Below are 21,034 nucleotides of genomic sequence, written 5' to 3'. Positions count from 1 at the left end.
GTGCTGCTCCCCGCTTTGTCACGAAATTTGGCGTTCTGTGCGTTTGCTAGCGGCAGTCTGCTATCGATAGCGCGCCCAAGCAGAGGGCAGGCGCGACCGGGATCAGCGCTGTGAGGGGCAGTGCGCAACAGGCCTACTCCACTCAATCCTCGCGGCCTTCCTGCTGTTTTGACGCGTCCTGATTCGACTCACCGGCGATTTCCTCAGCGCTGGGTATCGTGACGGCGTTGAGAAAGTATGGCGAGCCCATGTCGTTTACCGGCGCCGGGTCCGTAGTCTCGCCCTAGAGCACGAGTAGCTGTGTGCATCAATAACGGAGGCTTTAGGCGCGCTCGGTGCCAGCATGATGTCTTCGCATGGAGTGTGGCTGATAAACTACAAAAGCCTGCCGTTCCTCTGTCTCTAGACGCTCTGGAAGCCACGCCGCTGTCAAAACCCTACTACTGTCCTTACCACCCACGCTACCCGTATTGTCGCAGTCAAGAGCCTCCCTGCCCTCTGACTCGCTTCCCACCCTCCAACATGACGTACACCATCGTCCTCTTCATCACGCGCAACCACGACCTTACCTCGGAAGAGTTCAGAGATCACTATGAGCACACGCACGTTCCCCTGGCCCATTCGCTGCTCGCCTCCTGCTGGCCGATCGATTTCAAACGTCGCTATCTCGCGCGGATATCGCGGAAAGGGTTCGGAGGACCGGCAAACCCCGACCGACCGCCTCTAATGCTAAGGGGCGAGATGAACGAGCTGGACTGTGACTGCATTGCAGAAATGACGTTTGACAGCGAAGCCCGCTTCCAAGAATTCTACCGAAAGATCTACGCCCCGGAGAATGCAGCCAAACTAGCAAGAGACGAAGAAAAGTTCCTGGAAAAAGGAAAAACGAGGGTCATTGTCGTTGGCGAGACCTGGAGTACGGACGAACACGGCGTCTCGACAAGGGAAATAGGCTACGTTCGCAAGGACGAGAGGTCCGACAGCGAAACCAGTGGTAGCGGCCAGAGTTGAATCAAGAGACGGATGCACACATGCGACCCGGAAATACCAGTCGACGCCCAGCATGCGATGGAGTCGAGGTATTTGCGTTAGGCGCAGGACCATAGTCGTGCTTCCGACCATAATGATCGGCGTTCAATAGTTTGGGAGAGGGGCTGGCGCTGCGCGCTACTAGGAACCCGTTCGCGCTGCGGGTAGGAGTTCACCGGTTTGCTTCCTCAAGCTTTTGTCAGATACCATGTCTTGCGACTTTGTGGCGCATTTGGACGAGCTCGATGTTGGTCGAGAGTAAATTGGATTAATCAAAATGAAGACATATTTCATTCGTTTTACTTAATTGATGCCAGCATGCGATGCCTAGATCGAGACTAGTGCTTTCCCGCTCATACATTCCAGACATGGTCACTTGATGTCAAAGGTAATACAAGAGTATCAAGTTAGAGCCTCACAATCACAATGCAGCTTCAGGATTGACTACAGCACTAATCGTACTCAACAAATTTCTCAGCATTCCCTTCTAACCAACAAACCGCTAGCAGTGTCGCTTCGACAATGAGCATCACAACAGCTTAACCTACATCCACCATATGCAATTCTCCTGAACTTTCCATCCATCCTTCAAAGCTTCCCATCCCCAGAATGCCTATAAACATAATGCCAATCTCCCCTCGCAATATCACTTCTAACCTGGTAATTGCTCTCCGCATCCTCAAGCACCTGCATATCCAAATCCACAACACACATGCCCTCCCCTGCACCCCCTAGTTTCCCCAACGCCCCAACAAACGGCACAGTAACCTGACTCAACCCCGCATACCCCATTCCGGGCGGACCCCCCGCATTCGCAAAAACAACCGCACACGTATTCTCAAATGCACGTGCCGTGAGCATAGAATCTAGGAACAGCGCCTCTGCAGCCGGATTCCGCGCAAGGCCCGCTTCGTTGCAATCGTTGAGTGTCCAGAAGGTGGGTATAATGATGATTTGCGCGCCACCTGCAATCAACTCACGGAAAGCTTCGGGGAAGGCGAGATCCCAGCAGATTAGTAGCCCGACTTTTCCGATGGGTGTGTCGAAGACTTCGTGCGGGTCGTGGCGGGAGCCGGTGAGGTGGTCGCGTTCAGGGCCCCAGAGGTTCTTTTTGATGTATTTTCCTGTTACGGCTCCTGAGGGCGAGATGTAGTAGCATACGTTGAGGAGTTTGTCTTCTGCTGCGGAGTTTTCTCTGTGGGATTCTACAATTGTGCCGGGGACGATGGCTAGATGAGAGATTAAGGAATTAGTTTTGGGGAATGTGTGGAGCTGTGAGTGGTGGGACGGTCTTACAGATGTTACATTCTTTGGCTAGAGAGCAGTATTTCTCTAGGTAGCCGGAGCATTGTTCGATGCAGTTTAGGAACTCGGGATCGTTGGGTTTCCAGCTTGTCAAGTGGTATTCGGGTAGGACGGCGAGTTGTGCGCCCTGAGCTGCTGCTGAGCGGATGAATGAAACAGCTTTGTTGAAATTGTGCTCTGGCTGTAGTGGCTAGCTGATGTTAGCAACTGATCCTGATGGTTGTAGATGTGGTCGACCATGATGGGTAATCAAGATGATGTGGGGTAGAGGAGATACCTCTGGGTAGAGTTGGATAACAGCAACTTTGATCGTCGGCGCCATCTTGATTCAACAAAGTTTGTTGGTATAGATCAACTAACTCAGGAGGATATCTGTGGTGAAGTTATGATCTAAGAAGTGAGGCTAATCAAAGGCGTATGACATAGCTGACGCATGCGCGTGGACGCAAGACTAGTGCTCGCTAAAAGTGACAAGCTTTCTGCCCAGGGGGTGAGCGAGTTCACCATCCCGGCAAAACGCTGATCATGGACTTCTCCTTCAAACGTGAAGGGATCAACGTGTTGTAAGTAAAACAATCATATTCCAGAGTAGCCGAGGGGTATCTATATAGGAAAAGAAGCATACTCCAACCAACACCTATCGAGAGCTGTACGACACGACCTTCTTCTCGAAAACATACCCATATTATTATTCTAATCGCCATGCCTTCACTCATGGTGATTCGACTTGAAGCTCTATAGCTGGCTTCCCTCTCTTCGCATGGAGAATGTAGCTTGGATAGTCGGAATTTTCCTCAGCTTGCTTTGAAACGTACCGCAACGCGAAGAAACTTGATAGAACGGAAAGGCCGGATTAAGTCACTGTAAGTCCTCGCCGACCCCACGGAATGGGCCAAGCTCTGATCCATGGGCACTGTTCATGCTACTACACCGTTAGCCCAATGGTAACCATCGACTTGCACACCGTTGGTCCTGTACAACTCCTCTTCAGACTCTGACCCATCGTCGGAGCCGGTATCCAGAAGAGCATACTGGTTGACCACAGGTGCAGGCTTCATAGGCACGCGAGTGACGGGAGTGTGGGCCTTTTTGGGCTGAGGTAGCGGTCCAGCGCATTCATCCGGATAGTACTCGATGCGCATCCCCTTGTATATAGTACGCGACATCATGCAGGTCCTGGCGAACAAAGCGTTATGGATAGAGTTGGTTGAGATGTATGCATCGCCATTCCTGAAGTAGACGTCCACCACGATGAGATTGTGGATGTGATCGAGATGGCCACGGATCTGATCTGTAGTGACCTTGCCTGCAACGCCTCGGACGACAAGATTCCGCGTAGCGCCGCCGGCGATCTTGTTAGACACATGCGGTGGTACGTGGAATTGCCGGTCGCTCCAACGGAATTCAAGCTGGCATGGTCAGCTTCTTTCATGCCTTGGGGTAGGTGCATATCTCACCCTCTTCATGTGCAGATATATGTCATTACGCTTAGCGTAAGCAAGGAATTCGGCAGCTCCTTCGATGAAGGATACCGTTGCAGATCGGTCATTGCGGAGGAAAATGTCCAGCAGTCTGCCGCCACGGACAATGCCGGCCAGGTCCTTATGTGTGGTACGCTCGGAAAGGTTGGTGATGAGCACAGTGCGCTGATCGTGGAGCGGTATACGCTGGGCTGGTCCGCGATCCCGGTCGTCATATTCGTCAGGTGGGCTGTCCAGGTCGCCTGTGAAAGACTCCGATTCCCCGTAGCTGACGACTCGACGGAACGATGCTGAAGGTCTAGGGTGGAGTCCGTGGCTGGCAGAGGTATGATCGGACCCTCTCGGGTAACGAGCTGACGCAGGCGCTGCTACAGTAGTAGCCTGCGATCTTGTATGTGTGTGTTGCGATTCATAATCGTAACTCGACGGCTCTTCGTTCGAAGCACCATTCTCGCCCTGTAGCAGTGTATCCAAGGTTTGGTTCGTCAGGCCTCCACGGAATAAAGCGCTCTTAAGAAGGTCTAGGTACGGTCAGAAACGAATAGTATTGCGCTGGAGCAGGAGTGTACGTACGGTACTCTCGCACTGCTTGGGTCTGTGGGCAAATGTATTGTTAGCATTTTTGCAGCCAAAAGCAGGAACCAGAGCGAGCTGTAGGGATGCTGAAGAAAGTTTGAAAGTGTGGAGTGATGTTGGGTGCAATAAAACGTACCATGTACTCATGTTCTGCCTTACTGATGGTGACGTTGTCCGAGAGATCAGTGCCGTAGCTGACAGGCTGGTTGGAAGTATGCTGTTGATAAGAGTCAGCTCTACAGGTGCCAAATGCATAGCTACTGCCTGAGGGACACGAACAAATTCAGCCCTAAAACTTTAATCAGCAAACAGCCCGGCGCATAGCCAAGTTCAAGATAGTGTGCACTCACTTGCGTAGAAGAGCGTCGAAATAGGATTTGCCTATGGTTACGGTGGCCATGGCGCATAGGTGAAGAAGAGCGCGGTGCTCGGGGCCGAAGATGTCTTCGCGACGTACTTTCAGGGTGTTGATCAGTGAATTGGGCAGGCTATGATAGTTATCAGTGACGGGCAGCAGGTCCAAGCTCGCCCTAGCGCTCCACAACTCCACAGGGCTGGGAAGGCGCCATGGATGGCCCTCCGCGACGCGACCCCGGATTGTTTATGCAGCCCTGTGCAGTCTGTACACGGCGATGTCAACGTCTATTTTTCTTTTTCTGTGCCGTTTGCACAACTCCCTGATGGTGTGACGAGAATAAGTCCACCAACCTTCCACGTTGCAAACGAACGCTGTACGACACCCATCGGTTGCGTGCGACATGGTGATAGGCACGAATGGGCGCGGCGTAGCGGCATCGATCCCCCGCTAGCGCCCATGGCGTATCAAATTTCTGGACAGGCGCGCCTCTCCGCCGCTCATGGAACCGAACACGCCTCAACACCAGCTGGCCAAGCAGATCGCTGCCGGCAATAGCAGCCCGGGTCTCAGCTCTCCCTGGTCGCAAATCACCGACAATCCCTTCTTCACCGCCGTATGATTCACCCTGGGGCCACTGCCTGCTTGCTGGACGTGTGCTCACTGATGCCATAGGGCTTCGGTCTCGCAGCGCTTGGGGTTGCGGCGCGGACGGGCCAGAAGGGACTCCAACATGGCGCCGCGTTTGTGCGCCGCCGCATGCTCGTCGATCTGGAAATAACTCGCCATGACGACGCCTATCCCTGGGTCCTCCAATGGATGACCAACTACCACCGCGCACAGCAAGCCGGCACCAGGCCACTCGTGCGCAACGGCGTCCTCTCCAAGGTGCTCAATCGCATCGACCCGCGCATGCACCACCTCCAAGTGCAGACGTACACGCCGCAGGATGGGCCCTCGCACGCGGCCCACTTCTCCTTCGTACCGGGGCCGGGCAAGCACTTCTTGCGCTACAAGAATGCTTTCATCCTCGTCGACCGGCAGCGAGAGCGCAACAGCCTGAACGTCAAGGATGGCGTACCCTTTGAGACGATCAATCTCACGACCCTCTACTCGCACCGCGACATCTTCGAAGACATCTTCGCCGAGGCACACCAGATATACCAGCAGTCGCAGGAGGGCAAGACTGTCATATACAACTCCATGGGCACCATGTGGCAGCCTTTTGGAGACGCCAAGCGAAAGCGACCCCTCGATTCGGTGGTCCTGGAGCGCGGTGTCAAGGAGCGCATTGTAGAGGACATGGAGGCTTTCATTGCATCACGCAAGTGGTACCTAGATCGCGGCATACCATACAGGCGAGGCTACTTGCTGTATGGGCCGCCGGGCACAGGGAAGAGCTCCTTCATCCAGGCTGTTGCAGGTCATCTCGACTTCAATATTGCCATTTTGAATGTCAGCGAGCGTGGTCTCACAGACGATAGGCTGAACCATTTGCTGACCAAGGTCCCGCGACGTACTGTAGTGCTGCTGGAAGATGTTGACGTCGCATTCATGAACCGTAAGACGCCTGGTGCAGACGGATTTGCTAGCGCCTCGGTCACCTTCTCCGGGCTGCTCAACGCTCTCGATGGTGTTGCCAGTGCTGAGGAGCGGATCATTTTCCTGACTACCAACCACGTCGAGAGACTAGACGAAGCGCTCATCCGACCTGGGCGCGTGGACATGACGGTAAGACTCGGTGAAGCAACAGAGTATCAGATCGAGCAGCTCTGGGACCGATTCTATGCAGAGTTCGATGCAGGCGGGGAAGCGAAGCAGAGATTTATGGCTAGAGTTAGAGAGTTGGGCCTCATCGACTCGGTGAGCACTGCAGCGCTACAGGGGTTGTTCCTCTACAACAAGGACGACACCGAGGGCGCTATTACTATGGTTGAGGGCCTCACCGCTGGTCGCAAAGCCGAAAACCACGTGGGGATACCCGGTCACGTTGACGTGAACGAGGTGACGTCACGTTGAGCGTTTGGATATTGTAGAAATATGTAAAACTCCGAATGCAAGCGCTGCGGCGTCCGCTCGGACGTGCAGCTGTCAATCAGTCTTGGTCTGTAAGGGTGCCGGGATTTTGAAGCATGCAGGTGTGTGATGGTATGCAGGCGGCTCGCGCGCGCGGGAGCGTGCGAGCTTTTTTCCTGGGAACTCCACATCGTCGCCCGGATCTAACCGCTTACCGTGAAGACACTGCACTCGCCATTGGATGACTCAACTAATATTCCATCATTGACCTAATTCTGGACCGCTTTCCGCGCTTCCATCTAATCAGATCATCGAAAAGAGTACGGCCCAACATATGGCTGCCGGTGGTTTTATCTGATCATCTGATTCCGACGTCGCGCGAGGCCGCTTTGGCGCGACAAACGGAGCACTTGTACACGCGCCCCTGGCCACACCCGGGCATCCACCCATACATATGGCTAACGAGGACGGGTGCGGGTCATCTTCGTCGCTTGCTCTCTCGCCTGCCCATCCTTCTGGAAACACGCGACACGACCGTCCTCCCGTCTCTCAAGGCAGCTACGAGTTGCAGCCTCTGCCTGACAAAGCAAAGAAAGCAAGGAACATAGCCACGTCCGAAACCCCTTCTGATGACGATCTTGATTCGCCAGCTGGCCGCCCCGAGACTCCTACACGATCCGTCAAGACAGCAATGTCAAGAGTACCTCTCTTGGTGAGATCGAGCCCGGCGCAGGGAACAGGTACGTAAACTACTCTTCGTTGTCAAGCGCCATGGCCATTGGTCGCCCCTCGGCCTTGGACGGGCGCACAGGAGCAACGATGCACACGGCGCACAGAACCTCATCTGCTACACGTGCTGACTCAAACCTCAGGTTCATATGGCGGCCTACCTATTCTTTCCTCCAGTCCAGAGGAGACTGATGAAAACAATGTGATTAAAAACTCAAGAAAGAAAAAAGGAAAGAGTAGACTTTCGCATAGTGAGCCCTCACTACTTTCGGATCACCATCAAAATGATTCGACACGAAGTGAGCCAATCCTTTCAGGCGCTACGAAATCACGTCACAGGACGGGTGACGCCAGTCGTAGCAGCACGACGCTCGGTGTAGCCTCTAGTGGCCAGGACTTTGAAGCTAGGTTCAACGCAAGCGGTCTTGATCCTTCTACCGCCGGCGCGCCACTGTTTGACAACTCAACCTCATCGAGCAGTACGCTAGACGATAATGAAACCTCCGAGGACGACGATTTACACGATATGAAGGGTAGCCCGTCTGATAATTCGCCCTACGCCCAAGTGAGGGCATCCGTCGCTGCTACCGATGACCTCTCCCTGTCCATTGATACCCCGCGCATGTGGTTCCTGTCGATTCTGTTTTCCATCGCCGGTTCTTCAACCAACTTGTTCTTTTCCCTACGATACCCCAGCGTTAGTCTTACTCCTATTATTGCACTACTACTCGTCCACCCTCTCGGTCTGCTTTGGGACCAACTCTTCAAACGACACGACGATCCTGAAGAAACCTTTGTCGATGGTTGCTCTCAGGCAACATCGCATCCTCCACAGGCAAAAGCCACTTGGAAACGCCGGTTACGGCTCTGGCTAGGCCAAGGCCGTTGGAATGAAAAGGAACATTGTTGCGTCTATGTCAGCAGCAATGTATCCTTTGGCTTTGCCTTCGCGACAGATGTAAGTATCATTTATGCAACCCTGTATGGTATGCTGACAATCCAAGGTCATCGTTGAGCAAGTCAAGTTTTACAAGCAAGACCTTGGCATCATGTACCAAATATTGCTTATTCTCTCCACACAAATACTTGGCTACTCCCTTGCCGGTATCACCAGACGTTACCTGGTCCGACCCAGCGGCATGATCTGGCCGAGCACACTGGTATCAACCGCCATGTTCACCGCGTTACATAAAGATGAAAACAAGCCTGCCGATGGCTGGACCATCGCTCCACGCAAGTTCTTTTCGCGCATATTCGCAGGATCCGTTGCCTTCTACTTCCTACCTGGTCTCCTATTCCCAGCATTGAGTTATTTCAATGTCATCACCTGGTTCGCGCCAAAGAGCGTTGTTGTTGCCAACCTGGTACGTTTGTTGCTTGTCTGAATGGACAGAGAGCTAACCTGAGCAGTTCGGAATCTCATCTGGTCTTGGGTTGTTCCCAGTGACTTTCGATTGGGCACAGATCGCATACATTGGCTCCCCGTTGATTACACCATTCTGGGCTGCTATGAACATTCTTGGAGGCCTTGTAGGCGTGATGTGGATTGCAGCGCCGATCATGTGTGAGTAGTTCCCGGAGGTTTGATTGCTAGTGCTGACAACTTGTAGACTACAAGAACGTCCTCTACTCTTCCTATATGCCCATCTTATCATCCGCTGTATGGGATAATCGCGGCAAGCCGTACGACGTTAGTAAGATCTTGACCGAGAACTTCCTCTTCGACGAAGAAGCGTACAAGCAATACAGTCGAGTCTACCTTCCGATTACTTACGTGCTGAGCTACGCCTTACAGTTCGCCGGTCTCACAGCTCTGCTTTCGCACACTGGCCTCTGGTACGGAAAGGACATCTGGAGACAATGGCGTCGCTCTTGGGCAGAGATCCGGAAAGAATCAGCAGCTGACTACCAGCCACTGGTGAATGGTGCCGACAACAACAGCCCCCCAACCTCGCCTGCGATATTGCGACACAGACCCAGTACGACTTCAGACCCAGACGTGGAAGACCTGCTATCTGCGGAAGATGTGCACAACCGACTTATGCGCAAATACGAGGATGTGCCGATAACATGGTACCTTTTGACTGGTATTAGCATGGCTGCTGTCGGCATGTTCGTCGTCGAGTACTATCCCGTCCATCTACCTTGGTACGGCCTCTTGCTAGCACTTGGCATCGGCGCAGTCCTCTTCGTCCCCATTGGCATCGTCATGGCCATCACAAACCAACAAAGCAGCATCTACCTCATCTGCCAACTGATTTGCGGTGTTGTGTTCCCTGGTCGACCCGTCGCAAACATGGTCTTTACGACTTTCGGCTACATCTCAGCAACCCAAGGCCTAAAGTTTGCTTCCGATCTCAAGCTAGGTCACTACATGAAGATCCCACCTAGAATCCTCTTTAAGCTCCAACTCTCCGTCACCATCATCTCAAGTCTAACACAGATCGGTGTTCTAAACTGGATGTTGAATAACATCCCCGGTATCTGCACACCCTCAGCCATTAACGGCTTCAACTGCCCCATCGCCCGCGTCCACTTCAACGGAAGTATCCTTTGGGGTGTCGTCGGACCAGGAAAGTTCTTCGGCCCTGGTGCACTCTACCAACACTTGATCTGGGCCTTCCCCATCGGCGCCATCGCACCTGTCATACTCTGGTACCTCGCTCGTGGCAACCGCAAGTCCATTCTCAGCAAAGTCAACCTCGCCGTTGTGTTTGGTAGTTTGAGTTGGATTCCGCCTGCTACCGGACTCAACTTCTCCGTTTGGGCGATTGTGTGTTATATCTTCAACTACGAGATTCGCAACCGGAGGAACGCTTGGTGGAAGAAGTACAATATGATGCTTAGCGCGGCTTTGGATTCTGGGCTTGCGTTTGGTGTTGTGGTCATCTTCTTTGGCATTGTGTACCCCGGTTGGATGAGTAACTTCAAGTGGTGGGGTACGGAAGTTTATAAGCAGGTAAGTCATCAACACATAAGCCGGCTTCATTGTATACAAGAACTAACACTATTGATAGGGTTGTGACTGGCAAGCCTGCCCATACAAAGAAGTACCCAAAGGCGGAACTTTTGGACCGGGGAGTTGGTGATTCCTTGATTACACGCGTTGAGCTTGCTTACTCACATTGGCATACGCATTAGACGACCGGCGTTCACGAGTGGAGTTTGGGGTAGACACGTTATTGGATACACTACATCGATCGTTTGAGCATTATGATCACGCTCGCGACTTGCATGTTATTTTTAGGTACTGTCGCTGGATACAATGAATCTCATTGCTATTCTCTCTTTAACGTTCTTGATGAGATTGAACGCTAGATAGGCCATTTCCATCAACGAACTCACCCACCCGCGATTCCGCCGCTCCCTTATGTCCATCCACGGCAACAACAACAACAAATACAGTAAAGCTCTTGTGTTGACGATACTTCTCTTTTTTCGAGAGGACTTGATTGGATGGGTACAAAATACAGTAAAACTACAGCACACAACACAAACATCTAGCAAAAGGTAATTGAGTACACCGCGACTTGAACGTGGACCCCCCACAATCTCGGCAAGGCTGTGTGCTATCGGTCATCTTTGACGGAAGCGGAATGAAAATGTGATACTGTAAGAGACTTTCACTTGGCGGGTCTCGTCAATGTGATACTTGCTGGGCGGAAGCTCGGACGGTTTCTCAGCCTTGTTCGTTCGCACGCTGAGAGGATGCGATGGCAGCCCTGCGCGGTTGAGATGTGGGTGTCTTACCGTTGGACTACGGGCTCCGAGGGTGGGTTTGATGGAGGAATGGGGAGTTGGAGGGGCTGTATAGTATGAGTTTTGGTATATTGGGAAAGTGGTGTTTGGAAGTTGATTGCTGGATGGGTGTGGAGGTGGTTGGATCGGTAAGGGTGCGATTGAAGAATTCGAGAAACTTTGGATAAAGATTGGGTGTAAAGGGTATGAAAAAGGGCTCCAGCACATTACCAAAAACAGATAGAAGGATCATTGGTACGTGTAACGTTCTTTATTAGATCCTATCTTCCAGTCAAAATTACTCGAGCTGACTACTAGTAGTGAAGCTCACTCGCTTTACAGTATCTCCGTCGTCGCATTACCACCGCCGTTCGCTACCTTCTCGCAAGGCCTCCAGACCCAAGAAATATCCCATATTACGCATACCAAATAGATCCCAGATTATATCCTTGCAAGCAACCTCCAGTGATCTCAATCGCCTGTGGTGGCTCCGCATCAGGTAATCTTGATATCAGTCTTCAACTCCCAGTATCTGCCACCGATCATCGCACTCGCCAAAGCCGAGGCTCGCTTCGCCATTCCCATCTCTCCAGTCTCAACCGTCATCTTCGCGACGCCACCATGGCACTCGAACTTGCCGCCCCACACATCGGGCCACTTGGGGGCGGAGTAGGCGTTGCTGGCAGTAACTTTTAGATGCCAGGATCCATCGTAGCCGATTAGGAAGCCGGCGACGTGTTCGAAGCGGTACGCCTTCATGGATGTGTGGTGCTCGAATGTGCCGATCTAAAGGGGTGTGAGCGACTGTCTGTTTGGAGGTGTATGTGATGACTTACGAAGACTTCAAGACCCTTGCGCCATACGACGAGCTGAACGTCCTTGTTACCGAATATAGCCTTGAAGGTGTTGACAGTGGGATTGACGAACGACTTGAGCGTCGCTGGCGAGATGTTGTACAGGGCGGTTACAACGGCATCTTGGAGCTTGAGGGTGGCGTCCTCTTTCATCGACGCAGCATGCTTGGCAAGATCGAGAATGTGAGCATGACTGGACGGGCCCCTTGAAGGTAGGGTCTCAAAGTCGTCGGTATAGGGAAGCGTGCTGCTATCGCTCTTGCCAGAGTCGCTCTTACCTGGCGAATCGGGACGGATGTCAGTACCAGCAGGGGACGGAAGACCGCTGCTGTCCGCGTCGATCTCCATAGGAGTGCTGTCGATATGGCTGGTCATTACAGCAGTACGGTGGATAGCTTTCGCGTGGTCTTTTGTATTTTTCCCGAGACCGTTGTCAATTTTAGAAGGCTGTAGCTGCAAGCGTTTGAATCTCGTAGTTACCGGCATGGTACAAGATATATGAGTACAACAACTAGACGCGCTAGCTTCCGGTGAGCGATGAGATCTAAGAAAGAGGAGTGGTGAGCATGAAGTTTAACGGGGAACGATGAAAGATGCCGCGGAAGAGGCTGCTCTACGTGAAGCGTGTAGACATTTGTCGTGCGGGTCACCCTAGTAGCGCTAGCGGGCGAGGTCGGTGAGGGCTGATCGAAGGCGCGACGGTGAGGAAAGAGAGGACATACCGATGATCGTACACGTTCCTAGCCGCTTCGGAGGTGATCTGGAAGCATTATTCCACGTTCTTTCAAGTCCTGCAAGCTGTAATTTTGGGATCTTGCAGTGTTGCAGAAGTGAGTGAGCCTGGTATCATAGTTTGGACAGACGTCGACAAAGGGTATGTAAGATGAAAGAGCGCCGTAAGTGAAACGTAAGACCGAATGTTGTTATTGCGAGAAACAAAATCATTGTTCAAAATGAGAACAGATTATTGTCCGTTAGCGCCACGAGAAAGTTATCGACAGTTTTGCAACAGCAGGGTCATGATGCATATTGACTACTCTAGCAGTAAGTGACAAGTCTCATCTGGATAGTCATTCGCTCAAAGTTTCCTCCATGTCAAAATGTTGAAGGAGCTTGAGTGCAGAGATTGCAGCCCAAACAAAGATGAGGATGCTTCAGTCAGCCATGGCGGTCTCGATGTTCCACTTGGAGCCCGACCCAGCGCTCCAGCACTCATTGACAATGATGTACTCGCTCAAGAGGCCTGCATACTCTGCCATTTGTTTCTCGTCACCAGCGACCAACTTTCGGTTGATACCGGTCCGTATGAACGTCTCAGACCATGCGTGCTCATGCTCTCGCCTAGTGTACCTACCGAAGCTGGCAGAATAGAGACCCCAAGATCCGTCGTAGTTGATAGTGCAACGAACGAGATTGTCCCATTCTAGACAATCCTGTTTCTCGTACTCGATGAACTGGCCAATCTAAAACGTGGAGACGATGTAAGTATGTATCTTGATGAGGTCTATCCTGTTTCATTTGGTTCACGTACCAGAACTTGAGTTCCCTGCTTCCAGATGATGAGCTGCATTTTGGATCGTCCCTCAAACGATTGAACGAGCTTGAAAGAATCAGTGACGCCGCTGAGAAACGTGTCTAGGGTGTCCTTGGAGATCTGGAACAGCAGAGTGGCCACTGCATCTTGGATCTTGAGATCGTATTGTTCTTCGCCCTCGAATAGGTCCTCCCTGAGGGGGCCAACCTTGATGATGTGTGCGTGGCTTGAGGGTAAGTGCGCGGGCAGTCGCTTGTAGACGTTGAGAAACGGCGCGGTGAGAAAATCGGGCTTGGTGTAGATGTTCCGGGCCTTGGTTGTGCTGGGAGGCTTGGGAGTGCCGCCTTCAGGGTCAGAAGTAGTAACCATGTTGTTGTCTGTAGATTGTCTGGTGAGGTTGAGGTGTTGTGGGCAAAGATAATCTTTGTTCTGGTTGGTTTGATTACGCGCAAAGAGCTTGGACCACAAAGGGTGTAAGCAAAAGGCGGTGATAGCACGCGCAAGTCGAGGTGAGCGAGGATACTCCGCTTCTGGCCGATCATGGAGAGAAACCTAGTTTGTGGCACGTGGTTAGAGATATCAGTTGGCGATCCAGATTAAGCAGTCATACTCGTATGAGCAGACATGAGCCTTACATTGATGGGCCAGTCTAGTCTTTGACGGCGTGATCCAAATCATTTGAAGACGGTTGAATGTGAAAACACACTGAAGTATTGTCAGTGACTTATGAACTCGTGACATCATGTGAGAGCCTATCGAAGCTCACGGCATCTGACGTGTGCACCGCAGGATCTCTTTCACTCACTTACTTGACTGGCAACGATATATCTCTAGCCAGTGGTGATTGCACAAGTCCATCGAGTAGTCTCCCAATACCTGCCCACCAACAAGTAGTCAGCGAACTTCCTGATCAGAGGTCCCCTGGTTGTGTCTCCCTCTGTAATCCTGTGGGGAGCAACCAACAAGTCAACATCGGTCGTCCTTCCCTCCCAGACTTCGTCCCAGTCCTGTGGAAAACAGTCGAGATAAGCTGCATACATAACCTTCCAGCCTTGGTGCGAATTAATAGTGAAACGGATAATTGTGTTGAAGTCAAATACATCTCGCGATGCATCAACGGTATATTGACCGACCTGTAAGCAGTTTCGTTAGTTATCTGTTTCTTACAGCCTTTGACCAGTTGTGACTTACTATAACCTTGTTTCCTTTCTTCATGAAAATAACACGAGTACTGCGAGGCCCAGTCTTGGATTCAAACTCGATTCGGAACGTCTACATAGATGTTAGGAAATTGATAAGAGTATTGCTGGAGACTGCATGAATAGTCGTAGCGACTGCGTCCTGTATCTGGACGCCTGTAACAACATCGCCCTCGGTTAATTTGAAGCAGCCTAGGTCGATGATGTGAGGGTGATCACGTAGAGCATTCGGGGGAAAGAGCAGGAACAACATCGACAAACTGAATGTTGTAAACTTTAACCATCGTGCTTGAATTGACTATGAAAATTCTGCTGGCGGACGCATACGCATGCATATATAGAGTAAGTTCATCTGCTTGCTTGACATAGAGTGGTTGATCTTGGGTTTCGCTTGCTCCAAGCGAAAACGCAACCAAATAAACATGAGGGTATCAAAGCTGTACTCTGTGCTCACAGTATACGGGGGGGGGGGGGGGGGGGGGGGCTCGTTTTTTCACACGCTCTTGGTTCTGCACACCTCAGTCACGAACGAACGCGTCATTGCCCAGGTGTCATATCGCAATCAGCCCGCGCAACCCTATATTTTCTACAAAAGTAATTGTATATACACAAATTTCTAATGACCAACGTGCGGACGCCTACTCGGCCCAGACAACCGCGCTGAGACCGTCCTCATTCTCCGGAATGCCGGTAGCCCCGATCCTAAGATCCGCAACACGCTCTCCCAACTTGCCAGTAGCCGGATCTCTCGGTACAATAGCCACGTTTGAAGTGGTTTGGTCGCCAATAGCGACGAAATCACCGGCCTTGTTGATGTCGAAAGTACGCGGGTATGTGCCGTAGGACGATGTGAGGGCAGTCCATGTCAGGCTTCCGTTAGGAGAGATGGTGAATTGGGTAATTGAATCGTTGGGCCTGAATTTCTTGTCGTTTCGGTTGCTGGTGTAAACAAAGTTTCCCTTGACCTTGATCTCACCAACCTTGGTACCGGAGACGGCGGTGGCGTTGCCTTGGTACGGTGTGAGCGTCTGCTTCAGAGTCAGAGACATGCAGCCTCCCGATGCGGGGTATGACACCGCCCATGCCGACACGCTGTTAGAGAGCTCGTTGGCGATGAAGAGGACTGTGCCGTCTGCAGCTCGGCGAACGCGCGAGTTCGCTCCTGATGGCGCCCAGAAGGCGCCGTGTCTTGGTCCTGTTCCAGGTGGCGGCAAAGCAGCACCGCATTCTGTAAGATTGCCGGTTGTCTGGTCAATCTTGTTAATCCTGATCTTGTCGGTTCCGAGGTCAGGTACGATCAAGAAGTCGCCAGACGGGTCCACGAAAGCATGATGTGGGTGGGGAGCTTCTTGTCGGTAAGGGTTGACACTCTTGCCAGTGTACTTGAGTGTCTGAAGCGGCTGTCCGCCAGTCAGTGGCAACTTGAAGGTCGTCAATTGCGAGGTTTGGCTTTCGTTTGATTAGCAAAGTTCGTGTCTACTCAATGATGCTGACTTACTAGTGGGCATTCGCGATGAAGCTTCGTCCATCTGGTCCACCATAGAGCGTTGTCGCAACCACACCTTGAGGTGTAGACCCCTTTCCGATTGAGCTCACGTTGCCGTTGGTGCCCACGGAGAAGGATACCAAGTTTCCGCCTCCTTGGCCCTGGAAGACCTCATCTGGGATGTAGAGCGCCTTTCCAGCACTGTCATACGTAATCCAACTAGGCAGCTTGTTGCCAGTAGAGGCCGAACTACTGAGAGTCAAGGCATTGCTGTTAAAAGACAGATAGTTGATGGTGCCGGAGTAGTGTGTCGCCCACAGGTTTGCCGCACTTGCGGCAGTGCCGAACAGCGGTAGAAGGAGTGAATGCGAATGGACCATGATGATTGTGGATGACGAGTCAGGACGTATATGTTACTGACTTTGAAGCACAGGGAAGTAGCATCGTTTGTATGTTCGACATGTGTTCTTTGGCATTTCCACCAGACCGCTTTGCGTCACGCGCCCGCACTCGACATTTCGGAGCTACCACGATGAAACACCTGACTACACCCTCTTAGACTAAACAACCGACCTCATCATGCGTCTTGCTGAAAGCGAGGGTGCCACTTCAGCCTCGGTGAGTATGCGATTTTCCAAGCCGGTTAAAGGCCGCACGTCGGACAATATATAGCAATCTACAGCCATGTTTCGAGCAGGGGTACAACGTTTCAGCCGGTTGCCGACCCCAGGTTGATCAACATGGTGAAATTACAGTAGCCTTGCATTTCGGTCTTTCATCTCGGACACACGCATCATAAGATCTCTTGGCCAGGCCTTATACCGGGAATGCAGCCGCCACGCCGCTGTCCAACGTCGGTACGTGGATGCGGCTGCCGCGCACTTGGACACGTGCGTGGGTATAGACGAGGTGGCATCTCTTAATCTTTCTGCGACCAATCTTTGCCAAGAGGTAAATAAAACTGAAGCCACCGCTTCTCACTATTGCCGTAGCTTGGAAGTCGTCGTGCGATAGAGGCAAGATCTGTTATTATCAGTACCAAATCCCCTTGGAATCTCCACGGCTCCGAAAAGGATCCAGGAAAAGAGCAAGGTTTTCACTCTGGGCATTCTCAACCGTTCATCGCAGTTATGTCTCCTGGGTCTATATGTTTTCTTCTCTTCAGCCGTAGTATATTGGGCCAATATGCACCTCATGATCACAATCCACCTCTAGGATTCAAGCAATCCATAAGTATCGCGAGGACGTTAGCGGATGAATTCTTTCTGGGCAGCCAAGCCACTTTCCGACTTCCAGAATGATGAAAGAATACTACACATGGTTGTTTGCAGCCTCCGCTCTCTTTTCTTGCACTACAGCTGCAAACTCTACATTGAGCGAATGCCTTGAGTCTCGCCAGGTTCCTGTATATGCTGCAGGCACCAAAAACTACACTCAGGCAGTCAAGCCCTTTAATCTTCGTTTACCATTCAAACCGGCTTCCTACGTTGTACCACAGACAGTCAAACATGTCCAAGATGCTGTATCTTGCGGAGTTGAGAGTGGTGTCCAAGTCACTCCCAAGTGCGGAGGCCACAGCTACGGATCACATGGTCTTGGAGGCGAAGATGGACATTTGATCGTCGACATGCGGCGCTTCAACAGTGTAACCGTTGACCAGGAAGCACACACAGCAGTCGTTGGAGCTGGTGGTAGATTGGGTAACATTGCTCTGGCACTGTACGATCAAGGCAAGCAAGCCATCAGCCACGGAACATGTCCTGGGTAGGTCCCCATCCTCACCGCCAACACCATATATATTTGCTAACACTCTCCAGCGTCGGTGTAAGCGGTCTCACTCTCCACGGAGGCTACGGCATGTCATCTCGCCTGCACGGCCTTACACTCGACCAACTCGTCTCCGCGACCGTGGTCCTCCACAACAGCAGCGTGGTAACCGCCTCACCAACCTCGTACCCAGACCTCTTCTGGGCCCTACGAGGCGCAGGCGCCGCCTTCGGCATCGTCACCGACTTCAAATTCAAGACCTTCAACGCCCCAGAGAGCAACCTAGTATTCTCCTATAGCCTCTCTCCATCCAACACATCGCAACTTGCCAACATCCTGACCGTCCTCCAAAACTTCACCATCCATGATCAGCCCCCGGAACTAAACATGCGCATGTTCCTTCCCAACCAACTAACCGGCGTATACTACGGCAACCGCAGCGCCTTTGATACCATCATGAACCCGTTGCTCACTAAATTAAACATCCCACTGGAGGGACGCGGTGCGGGTACCGTCTCAGCAAAAGGCTGGATCAACACATTGACATCTTTTTCCAACGGCCCATTGCCGCAACCGGAAATATACGACTACCATGAGAACTTCTACGCCAAGTCATTGATGCCCGAGTACCTCTCCCCCGCTGCCATGACCGCCCTCGCAGACTACTACTTCACGACCGCCCGCAACATCCGGGGTCGCTCATGGTACCTCCTCATCGACATGCACGGCGGGTCCGGCTCTGCCATTTCCAAAGTACCCGCAGACGAAACGTCATACTCGCACCGCAACGCCGTCTTCAAGATGCAATTCAACGACCGCATTTTCCCCGACAGCGCGACGTATACGCCCAAGATGATGGAGTTCTTGAACGGCTGGGTCGATGTGATTGAGAAGGCGAGTGAGGGCGAGCAGTTTGGCATGTATATCAATTATGCGGATACGAATCTTACCAAGGCGGACGCGCATTCGAGGTATTGGGGTGAGCATTACGAGAGGTTGGTGGGGATTAAGGGTGTGTATGATCCGCAGAAGGTGTTTGAGGGGCCGCAGTTGGTGGGCAGCTAGACCTTTTGGTCGTATGAGTAGATATTTGAGTTGAATACGAGACATGTGAACATGAGTATGAATGAGAAAGAAGTGATCTGCTTGCTCGAGAAGAAAGTCTATACGGCCTACAAATACACATTTACACAACTGGATTTGTGTCTACAAGAACTCGATGCCGACGCCGAAGCTCAGTCCTTTCCTGCCTTCCTCCTTGGCCCTCATAACAAGTGGGAGAGAGAAGTTGATCTCGAACCTCGCAACGGGATGTGCGTATACGAGGCCTAGACCAGCTGCCGCACTGGGAAGTTCGGCTGTCAGACTGGAGAAGGACTTTTGAATCGCGCCAGTTACGTCGCTTGAGCTGCCGAATGATCCGTCCTCTTTCTTAGAATTGGGATTCTTGAGTGCGAGGAGCCGGCCACCGTTGATGAAGGCTTGGAGACGGAGAGGTGTCTCTTTGCCGACGCGGGGGATGGGGAGGAGGAGCGATGCGCCACCAGCAGCGTAGATGTCGCCACCTAGTGCATCTGCGCCGTCACGCGGACCAAGACCAGCAATGCGGAAACCGCGGACGTTGTTGGGGCCGCCGAGCTGGAAGCGATCGTTGATGCGCGAGGCCTGTGGCTGGCTCTCTCCGCCCAGAGTCATGGGGTAGAGAAGTCCACCCCGAAGACCAGCAGTAAGCGTGATGCCTGTGTTGCCAAAGGGGAGAGCAACTTGCGACTCTGCCTCTGACTTCCAGTATGCGGTGTCGCCCTTCAATGGACCCCAACCTGCGAGTTCGGATACAGTCTTGAAGAAGTAGCCGCTGCTAGGTAGGAGAGGGTAGTCGCGCTTGTCGTTGACCCAGGTATGCGAGATGCTCGACTTGAACGAGTCACCAGCGTCTGCGCGAACAGAGGGTGATGCGTTCTCAGCCAGACTAGTCACCTGTCGCCAGATGCCGGAGTAGCCAAACTCGTGTGTCGCGCCGTTCTTCATCCTCCACAACAGCTTCGAATTTCCGCCCTTGAGGACTTCCTCATGGCTTGCCCAGCTCTTCAATGTCGAACTCGCGAATCCGTTGACCTGGAACTTGAGATCGGGGTTGCTGAGGATGGGACTGTCGAAGGCGAGGGAGTAGGCCGACCGTGTTCGCGTGCCCAGCGATCCGTGTGCATTCAGCGTCTCGGCTCCACCAAGCAAGTTTCGAAGTTCGGCGTGGACGTAGGCATCGGCTTCAGAGGCTCCAGCTTCGGTTCCAGTCTTGATGGTGTAGTTGCCGCGCTCCTGGGCCGAGATGTACACGTCGACATCAGTGGGGGAGGAAGAGGCGATGGTCTGGTTAGGACGGTCGAGGTAGACTGATATTGGTGACTTGAAGATACCTAGCCAATGTTAGACACATGCAAGCCCCTCTGTCGCGTACTGACGTACCAAAACGGTTGAGCTTATCGGTGGCTTCGCCAACTTCCTTTATCGCATCTTCGAGGGTGTATGGCTGGTCCCGGTTTGCGCTCAGCAAAGGGTCGACTACTCGCTCGAGGAAGGTCCTTCGTGTGCGGTTGGCGTGGAGGATGCGGACCGACGATATCGTCACCGGCAGGGACGAGTTGTCTTCAATCTAGCACAGCCTCAGCAACAGCCCCAATTGCATGTCCAGAATGCATACCAGCTCTCCTAGCCTCTCCTTCGACCTCTGCTGTTGGGCGTAGAGCCGCGCATTGAGCTCATCCTGCTGGCGCTTCTGCTCGTTCAGGTCCGTCTTGTTCTTGAGCCTTTCGAAGACCTTGAGGCCCAATTAGCGATGTGCCGTTACTGACATGATGCACGCCTACTCACATCGTCTTCATGCGGCGAAGCCATTGGGCTGTTTGTGTCTGCGTGCGTGATGCTTGGCGTTGTTCAGAAACCTTGAACTCTGGATCGCCGCGGGCGG

The 21,034-nt window shown here is 52.4% G+C and overlaps 9 protein-coding genes across 9 annotated transcripts; 4 read left to right on the top strand and 5 right to left on the bottom strand.

The window, feature by feature from the left end:
- Positions 1-230: 230 nt before the first annotated feature.
- BKA58DRAFT_54910 (EthD domain-containing protein) lies at positions 231-1,330 on the top strand. The gene has a single exon (XM_046175509.1). The coding sequence runs from the start codon at positions 523-525 to the stop codon at positions 1,009-1,011; it is 489 nt and encodes a 162-aa protein (XP_046021029.1). The 5' UTR covers positions 231-522; the 3' UTR covers positions 1,012-1,330.
- A 287-nt stretch (positions 1,331-1,617) lies between these two features.
- On the bottom strand, positions 1,618-4,791 carry BKA58DRAFT_324357 (carbon-nitrogen hydrolase; the record flags this gene model as incomplete). The annotated part of the gene is made up of 9 exons (XM_046167959.1): positions 1,618-2,258; positions 2,326-2,524; positions 2,612-2,656; positions 2,970-3,127; positions 3,266-3,743; positions 3,792-4,336; positions 4,389-4,410; positions 4,528-4,627; positions 4,742-4,791. 9 exons carry the CDS (start codon positions 4,789-4,791, stop codon positions 1,618-1,620), a joined length of 2,238 nt encoding a protein of 745 aa, XP_046021028.1.
- Positions 4,792-5,055: 264 nt separating this feature from the next.
- BKA58DRAFT_54874 (26S protease regulatory subunit 8) lies at positions 5,056-6,902 on the top strand. The gene is made up of 2 exons (XM_046175507.1): positions 5,056-5,362; positions 5,422-6,902. The coding sequence occupies exons 1-2, from the start codon at positions 5,249-5,251 to the stop codon at positions 6,763-6,765; spliced, it is 1,458 nt and encodes a 485-aa protein (XP_046021027.1). The 5' UTR covers positions 5,056-5,248; the 3' UTR covers positions 6,766-6,902.
- A 75-nt stretch (positions 6,903-6,977) lies between these two features.
- On the top strand, positions 6,978-10,779 carry BKA58DRAFT_347326 (OPT oligopeptide transporter protein-domain-containing protein). Its single transcript, XM_046168455.1, has 6 exons — positions 6,978-7,502; positions 7,635-8,449; positions 8,496-8,855; positions 8,902-9,055; positions 9,102-10,450; positions 10,509-10,779. The coding sequence occupies exons 1-6, from the start codon at positions 7,217-7,219 to the stop codon at positions 10,578-10,580; spliced, it is 3,036 nt and encodes a 1,011-aa protein (XP_046021026.1). The 5' UTR covers positions 6,978-7,216; the 3' UTR covers positions 10,581-10,779.
- Positions 10,780-11,724: 945 nt separating this feature from the next.
- BKA58DRAFT_414765 (uncharacterized protein) lies at positions 11,725-12,458 on the bottom strand (the record flags this gene model as incomplete). Its single annotated transcript, XM_046172510.1, has 2 exons — positions 11,725-12,015; positions 12,066-12,458. 2 exons carry the CDS (start codon positions 12,456-12,458, stop codon positions 11,725-11,727), a joined length of 684 nt encoding a protein of 227 aa, XP_046021025.1.
- A 772-nt stretch (positions 12,459-13,230) lies between these two features.
- BKA58DRAFT_449645 (uncharacterized protein) lies at positions 13,231-13,986 on the bottom strand (the record flags this gene model as incomplete). The annotated part of the gene is made up of 2 exons (XM_046174321.1): positions 13,231-13,546; positions 13,615-13,986. 2 exons carry the CDS (start codon positions 13,984-13,986, stop codon positions 13,238-13,240), a joined length of 681 nt encoding a protein of 226 aa, XP_046021024.1. The 3' UTR covers positions 13,231-13,237.
- Positions 13,987-15,382: 1,396 nt separating this feature from the next.
- BKA58DRAFT_347325 (Lactonase, 7-bladed beta-propeller-domain-containing protein) lies at positions 15,383-16,727 on the bottom strand. Its single transcript, XM_046168454.1, has 2 exons — positions 16,315-16,727; positions 15,383-16,265 (listed from the first exon to the last, which is right to left on the bottom strand). Exons 1-2 carry the CDS (start codon positions 16,680-16,682, stop codon positions 15,455-15,457), a joined length of 1,179 nt encoding a protein of 392 aa, XP_046021023.1. The 5' UTR covers positions 16,683-16,727; the 3' UTR covers positions 15,383-15,454.
- A 705-nt stretch (positions 16,728-17,432) lies between these two features.
- On the top strand, positions 17,433-19,134 carry BKA58DRAFT_432407 (glucooligosaccharide oxidase; the record flags this gene model as incomplete). Its single annotated transcript, XM_046173128.1, has 3 exons — positions 17,433-17,472; positions 17,634-18,066; positions 18,120-19,134. The coding sequence occupies 3 exons, from the start codon at positions 17,433-17,435 to the stop codon at positions 19,132-19,134; spliced, it is 1,488 nt and encodes a 495-aa protein (XP_046021022.1).
- Positions 19,115-21,029, bottom strand: BKA58DRAFT_393702 (surface antigen-domain-containing protein). Its single transcript, XM_046171114.1, has 4 exons — positions 20,938-21,029; positions 20,768-20,884; positions 20,533-20,719; positions 19,115-20,483 (listed from the first exon to the last, which is right to left on the bottom strand). Exons 1-4 carry the CDS (start codon positions 20,959-20,961, stop codon positions 19,276-19,278), a joined length of 1,536 nt encoding a protein of 511 aa, XP_046021021.1. The 5' UTR covers positions 20,962-21,029; the 3' UTR covers positions 19,115-19,275.
- Positions 21,030-21,034: the final 5 nt, after the last annotated feature.

The sequence above is a fragment of the Alternaria rosae genome (assembly GCF_020736505.1).
Source record: "Alternaria rosae strain MPI-PUGE-AT-0040 chromosome Unknown BKA58scaffold_11, whole genome shotgun sequence".
NCBI lineage: Eukaryota > Fungi > Ascomycota > Dothideomycetes > Pleosporales > Pleosporaceae > Alternaria > Alternaria rosae.
This window is presented reverse-complemented; position numbering and strand designations above follow the sequence as displayed.

Coding starts and splice junctions, on each gene's coding strand:
- BKA58DRAFT_347325 (XM_046168454.1), bottom strand. CDS start 16,682: ATGGTCCATTCGCATTCACTCCTTCTACCGCTGTTCGGCACTGCCGCA. Junction 16,266..16,314: donor TTCATCGCGAATGCCCACTA/GTAAGTCAGCAT, acceptor ATCAAACGAAAG/CCAAACCTCGCAATTGACGA.
- BKA58DRAFT_393702 (XM_046171114.1), bottom strand. CDS start 20,961: ATGGCTTCGCCGCATGAAGACGAT. Junction 20,720..20,767: donor AGGAGAGGCTAGGAGAGCTG/GTATGCATTCTG, acceptor AGGCTGTGCTAG/ATTGAAGACAACTCGTCCCT. Junction 20,484..20,532: donor CGATAAGCTCAACCGTTTTG/GTACGTCAGTAC, acceptor AACATTGGCTAG/GTATCTTCAAGTCACCAATA.
- BKA58DRAFT_347326 (XM_046168455.1), top strand. CDS start 7,217: ATGGCTAACGAGGACGGGTGCGGGTCATCTTCGTCGCTTGCTCTCTCG. Junction 8,856..8,901: donor GCGTTGTTGTTGCCAACCTG/GTACGTTTGTTG, acceptor TAACCTGAGCAG/TTCGGAATCTCATCTGGTCT. Junction 10,451..10,508: donor GTACGGAAGTTTATAAGCAG/GTAAGTCATCAA, acceptor CACTATTGATAG/GGTTGTGACTGGCAAGCCTG.
- BKA58DRAFT_54874 (XM_046175507.1), top strand. CDS start 5,249: ATGGAACCGAACACGCCTCAACACCAGCTGGCCAAGCAGATCGCTGCC. Junction 5,363..5,421: donor ACAATCCCTTCTTCACCGCC/GTATGATTCACC, acceptor CTGATGCCATAG/GGCTTCGGTCTCGCAGCGCT.
- BKA58DRAFT_54910 (XM_046175509.1), top strand. CDS start 523: ATGACGTACACCATCGTCCTCTTCATCACGCGCAACCACGACCTTACC.